Here is a 6,932-nt window from a genome sequence, read left to right on the forward strand (position 1 = left end):
GCTGGATTCGAACCTGCCACCTTAGGTGTATGTGCCTGGCGCCTTAGCCACTTGAGCCACATTTAATACTTTTATAAAATGCTTGTCTAATGTGTGTTTTTTCATGTCTAATAAGGTGATATGAACTCTTAAAGGCTTTTGCACATTTGCCACGTACAAATGGTTTCTCTCCCGTGTGAATTTGCTGATGCTTCATTAGAGTTGACTTCTGAATAAAGGTTTTCCCACATTCACTGCACTCAAAGGGCTTCTCCCCTGTATGAGTTCTCTGGTGTGCTACAAGGGTTGACTTCTGGCTGAAGGCTCTTGCACATTCACAGCATTCATAAGGCTTCTCGCCAGTGTGAATTCTTTGATGTACAACAAGGTTTGCTTTCTTGGATAAACACTTTTCCACATTCAGTACATTCATAGAGTTTCTCCCCAGTCTGAATTCTCTGATTTTTATCAGGGGCTTGCTTAGGATGGAAGGCTTTTCTTCGTTGATTAGGGTTGAAAATTTTCTCTGCAAGCTAAGTTTTATCAAGATTAGAATGAAAACATAATTTCCAATATGACTTATAACCATCCTCTTTCTTCTTTACATAGCTTCTATTTTGACTAAGAAAGTTGAAATTATGTTTTGAACACCTTCTCTGTAAATAATATTTAGAGAGTCTTTGTCTTATAGAAGCTAAGTCTGTGCTCACATAAATGATTTTTCTATCTGTTTTACATTCTTGACCACTTTCATCTTTCAGTGTTTCCTCATCTATAAATGCAGCTTGCCACAGAGGTCTGTCTTGGCTTTCCTTGTAGTTATCTATCTGTTCATCAACTTGCCAGACTTCTAGAAAAAAATGCAGTGAATCAGCAAACATACTATAAGTCTTTCTACTACCTATAATGTTTTAGGATAAAATGAAGCCCTGAATACCCTGGGATAAACTATCAACATGACTTGAGCTAATGTGGATGAACCTTTCCCATGGCCCAAGGTCAAAACCAAGAAAAGAAATTTATTAGGTATCAAAAATGAAGAGGGAATTAAAAATGAGGGGGTAAACAGAAACTGAAGTTTTGAATATGACTAGACTACAAGGCACAAGTGTTCAGGAACTCAGGAAATTCAGAGTGTAATTTTTGCTTAAAGCTAGAATTACAAAGGACTTCTATATTTGTTAAGCAGGAACTAGAAGACTCCTTGCTAACCAAAGAAATTGGCACAAAGTATGTTATCTATGAGAAAACAAAAGCCTAGCTCAGTAACTCAGTCCAAATGATTACAAGTGTAGTACAGAGCCCATACTTGAAAAAGTAACATGGCTCAGCGCCTGTGGCTCAAGTGGCTAAGGCGCCAGCCATGTACACCAAAGGTGGTGGGTTTGAATCCAGCCCGGGCCCACCAAACAACAATGACGGCTGCAACCAAAAAATAGCCAGGCGTTGTGGTGGGCGCCTGTGGTCCCAGCTACTTGGGAGGCTGAAGCAAGAGACTCGCTTGAGCCCAGGAGTTGGAGGTTGCTATTAGCTGTGATGCCACAGCACTCTACCCAGGGGGACAGCTTAAGGCTCTGTCTCAAAAAAAAAAAAGAAAAGAAAAAGTAACATAAAAATCTGTCCTGTTATTAGAAGGTTGACACCATACAGAACTTTCCAAAAGGTATATACTCATGTTTTTATAGCTTAGGACTCAAACAGGACTTCTATGAAAAAGCAACTTTCACTGAGGAGGAGTAAAACATTTAAAGCCTTACAAGGAACTAAGCCATCGTTGGAAACAACAGATACATTTAAAGATATTCCTATTCCTATAAGTGAGAGAAAAATTTGGACTTTAAAATAAGTATATCAATTTACAATCACCAAAATGTGGAAACAACATAAATGCCCACCAACCCAGGAATGGATTAACAAGCTGTGGTATATGTACACCATGGAATACTATTCAGCCATTAAAAAGATAGAGACTTTACATCATTTGTACTACCCTGGATAGATTTGGAATACATTCTTAGTAAAATATCACAAGAATGGAGAAGCAAGAATCCAATGTATTCAATTCTAATATGAAGCCAGTAGATGATCTAATACATAGCCACAAAAGAGAAAAACTCAAAATCAATTCAAGGTAGGGGGTAGGGGAACAAGAGAGCAGGGAGGAGGGAGGGGGTGGGGGGTTACGGTGTGTAGCACACTTCTTGGGGGTAGAATACAACTGTAAGAGGGATTTTACCTAACAAATACAAATAGCATAACCTAATTCTTTGTACCCTCAATGAACCTGAACCAATAAATAAAAAAGTAAAAAGAAATAAAATAAAGTAATTATATCACAAATATGCAGAGAGATAAGGGAAGAAGTAGACTATGAGAGAAAAATAGGAAAATTTGAAAAAAAGAAATATGAATATAAGAAATATATAGGCATTATTTATAAATAAAACTTTTAAATAGAGGGTCTGAACAGTAGACTAGCCACAGATAAAGACAGATTTAATAAATTAGGTGATAGATCTTTAGAAATCTCCAAGGGTCTTGAGTCTCTAGAGGGCTTCCTTCAACATAAATATCATGGACATGGTGCTGCATTATTGATGATGGGGGAAGAATGTGCTCTGTGTAATCTTTCATGGGAGGGAAACAGCATGAAGAAATCTGAACATAGATTCCTCTGATCTCTTCCTGTGCTTTTTTACTGTATAATCTGGTTGTATATACTTATGACATCACTGTAATAAATCTTACATGTGAATACAATTATATGTTGAGTCCTATGAGACTTTCCTAGAGAATCTTTGAATATGGAGGAAAGGTGTGCATCCTACCACTGAATGTTCAAAGTCCTGAGTATGATAAATACAACAAAAGTACACCTATAAAAAGTTCAGTCCAACCACATGACTTTAAAGTCAGAAAGAAAATATTGAAAGCCACCATGGACAATTTTTTTTAATCTCCCATAAAGGAATAATTATATCAAAATCAGACTTCATCAACAAAAAAAGAAGCCAAAAGACAAAAGAACATCTTGAAAGTCTTGAAAGAAGATGTCATCTTAGAAATTTATCCCTTGATAAATTATCATAAAGAAATAAAGACATTTTTGGACAAGAAAAGACAGAGAATTTACCACACAAAATAACCAGATGATTAGTACTTCAATTATTCAGTAGTATAATAATAAAAGGGGGGCAGGAGGCAAAGAAAATCCAGCAAAAGCAGGATAAAAGAGGCAGTGAAAAAATAGGGTATAAAAGAAAAAACAATAAAAGTAGAAATATATAGTAATTTACAATAAATACATATTAATCCTATTAATTAAACGCTAGCCACTTCAAATTGTATTTTTAAAAATCAGTTCTATGTTTTCAAAAGGCAACTGGAGAAAATGAGAGAGACATGTTGAAAGTATAATTATAGAAAAAAAAAACTATACCAGACACTTAATAACCAAAAGAAAACTGGTAAGACAATGCTTATATTATATAGAACAAAATGACCAGGCCAAGTGCAGTGACTCATGCCTGTAATCCTACCACTCTAGGAGAATGAGGTGGGTGGATTGCTTGAGCTCAAGAGTTTGAGACCACCCTGAGCAAGAGCAAGACCCCATCTCTGAATAAACAGCCAGGCATTGTAGTAGGTGCCTATAGTCCCAGCTACTCAGGAGGATGAGGCAAGAGAATTGCTTGAACTCAGGAATATGAGGTTGCTGTGAGCTATGATGCCATGGTACTCTACCCAGGGCAACAAAGTGAGACTTTGTCTCAAAAAATAAATAAACAAACAAATTAATAAATAAATTACATAGAAACAGCAGAAGGCAGGTGCCTGTGGTCCCAGCTACTCGGGGGCTAGTCATATTGTAAACAGTACTAATGGAAACCAAATGTTTGGTATAATCATATTGGGACTATAGGGGAACAAGAAGTCTGTGTGCACAGACAGGCCTTTGGATGGGGGGGTTGAAGCAGTGAGGTAAGCTCAATCTTATTCTTCTATAGTAGAACACTGTAACTAAGTTTTGTAAAATATATGTAAGTTATAAAGAACAGTAATATCAAAAATACTTGTGCATCCATCCACCACCGATTAAAAATAAATTCTCATTATCTTTGAAGTTCTTTTTTTTTTTAATTGAGACAGAGTCTCACTTTGTCACCCTCAGTAGAGTACCATGGCATCACAGCTCACAGCAACCTCAAACTCCTGGGCTCAAGCGATTCTTTTGCCTCAGCCTCCTAAGTAGCTGCGACTACAGGCGTATCTTTGAAGTTCTGCATGTTCTTCATGTGCCCTTCTTTCTTTTCAGATAATCACTCACTAAGCTGAATTTTTTTTCATGTCCTTCACTCTCTATATGATTTTACCATATGTAATTTATTCTTTAAATCTCAGGTATGACCTACTTTAATAAAAATGGGACTTCATTTTAATGAAAAGAGAGTATTACCTTAACTCAGTAAATCTGAATTCTCAGATGAATCAGCCATCTGAAAAACTAACCAGAAATCCATAGTGGGTGCAGCAAGAGGGCCAAACAGAAACTTCTAGCAACCATCCCCCTGCACCAACACCAAATTCAACAACTACCATCAAAGAAACATCTTCTGGCTCGGCGCCTGTGGCTCAACCGGCTAAGGCGCCAGCCATGTACACCTGAGGTGGTGGGTTCGAATCCCCAGCTCGGACTCGCCAAACAACAATGATGGCTGCAACTAAAAAATAGCCGGGCGTTATGGCGGGCGCCTGTGGTCCCAGCTACTTGGGAGGGGGAGGCAGGAGACCCAACTGAGCCCAGGAGTTGGAGGTTGCTGTGAGTGTGATGCCATGGCACTCTACCCAGGGGGACAGCTTGAGGCTCCGTCTCAAAAAAAAAAAGAAACATCTTCTGAAGAACCAAAAATGAGCTGAGTGATCAAAGTACCTGACTACCTGACCTTAACATTATATCAAGGAAAGAGGAACTGAAGAAAGCAGAAAAGACAGTTTTGAATGCCTGACACCACCCTTCCCTGAATTCCCTGCAGTGCCACCAGCATGCCAAGTGAAGAGTGAATATGTGTGCCCAGGGGAGGGACAGTGAACTGGTTGTGGAACTTTGCATTGGAACTCAGGGCTGCCCTGTCCCACAGGAACACAGCACAGGGCAGAATTCTGTGTGTCACCACAGAGGGAGCATTTACAGCAGCCCCTGGGTCAGCAAGAGGGGGGACTCCCCAGCTCCTAAACTCAAGTTCTAACTAGCCCCAGCAACAACTGATAAAAAGTGGCCAAGAGCCTGGAATAAATCTGTAAAACCGTCAGGCCACAAAAGTTGTAGTCCTTGGGTAATTCCCATAGCTGTGCTGGCTTGGGGTACATGTGGACCTGGGGTACATGTGACTCAGTGAGACACCACAAGTGGCAGCCAAGCCAGTGCCTATGCCACCCCTCCCCAAATTCTTGGCAGTGCAGCTAAGAGAGTCTTCTCTCACTTGAGGAAATGAAAGGGAAGAGTCCATAGTACTTTGTTTTGCAACTTGGCTCCAGCTCAGCCACAGAAAAATAATGTACAAAGTAGACTCCTGAAGCCAGTGATTCCAGGCCTTAGTTCCTAGGTGGCATTTCAAGACCCATCCTGGGCCAGAAGGAAACATGCTGCCGTGGAGGGAAGGACCCAGTGCTGGTTGGATTCACCACCTGCTGACTAAAGAACCTTGGGCTTTGAATAAATATCAGAGGTGGCCAGGCAGCAATTACCACAGGATTTGGGTGAAACTTGCCTGGTTTCAGTATGACCTACTGTGGTCCTAGCTGTGGTGGCCATGAGGGAATGCCCAAATCACTCCTCCCCCAACTCCAGCAGCCCAGCAATTAGAGGGAAGAGACTGAGAGACTGCCTGGTAAGCCACAGCACTATTGGGCTTGGAGCACCCCAGTGCAGACAGAGCTGCAATGACCAAAGATGCAGACTATAACACTCAGTTCCCTTGGAATATCACAAAAGCCTTCTCAAGTAGCATGGTTCAAACAAGTCCAGGCTGCAAAGATTAAAATAAATACCTAACTCTTCGATGTCTAGATATTGACAAATATCTACAAGCATCAAGAATATCTAAGAAGGGGATGGTACCTGTGGCTCAGTGGGTAGGGCGCTGGCCCCATATACTGAGAGTGGCGGGTTCAAACCCAGCCCCGGGCAAACTGCAACAAAAAAATAGCCAGGTATTGTGGCAGGCACCTATAGTCACAGCTACTCGGGAGGCTGAGGCAAGAGAATCGCCTAAGCCCAGGAGTTGGAGGTTGCTGTGAGCTGTGATGCCATAGCACTCTACCGAGGGTGATAAAGTGAGACTCTGTCTCTACAAAAAAAAAAAAAAAGAATATCCGAGGAGGCCAGGCATAGTGGCTCATGCCTGTAATCCCAGCACTCTGGGAGGCCAAGGCAGGTGGATAGCCTGAGCTCAGGAGTTCGAGATCAGCCTGAGCAAGAGCAAGACCACATTTCTACTAAAAATAGAAAAATTAGCTGGGTGTGTGGCAGGTGCCTATAAGTCCCAGCTACTCAGGAAGCTGAATCAAAGAGAATCACTTAAGCCCAAGAGTATAAGGTTTCTGTGAGCTATGACACCATGGCACTCTACCCAGGGCACAGAGTGAGAGTCTGTCTAAAAAAAAAAAAAAACCAGAAAACTATAGGCCAATATATCTGATGAACATAGATGCAAAAATCCTCAACAAAATACTGATAAACCAAATTCGACAACACATTAAAAAGATTGTTCATCAAAACCAAGTGGGATCCATCCCAGGGATAAAAGGATGGTTGAGCATACACAAATCAATCAAAGTGATACATTATATCAATAAAATGAAGTATAACAACCATGTAATCATTTAATTGAAGGTGAAAAGCATTAGACAGAATTCAACACCACCTTGTGATAAAAAAAACTCTTTACGGCTCG

At 40.5% G+C, this 6,932-nt stretch overlaps 1 protein-coding gene across 1 annotated transcript in view; it reads right to left on the bottom strand.

Moving 5' to 3' along the window:
* ZNF674 (zinc finger protein 674) overlaps positions 1-6,932 on the bottom strand; it is a 34,166-nt gene that overhangs the window by 1,243 nt on the left and 25,991 nt on the right. The window contains 2 exon segments of the mRNA XM_023519061.1: positions 74-376; positions 378-829. Coding sequence (XP_023374829.1) covers positions 74-376; positions 378-829 — 755 coding nt within the window.

This window comes from Otolemur garnettii, unplaced genomic scaffold, assembly GCF_000181295.1.
Source record: "Otolemur garnettii isolate 467f Iridium unplaced genomic scaffold, OtoGar3 scaffold00153, whole genome shotgun sequence".
NCBI classification, from domain to species: Eukaryota; Metazoa; Chordata; class Mammalia; order Primates; family Galagidae; genus Otolemur; species Otolemur garnettii.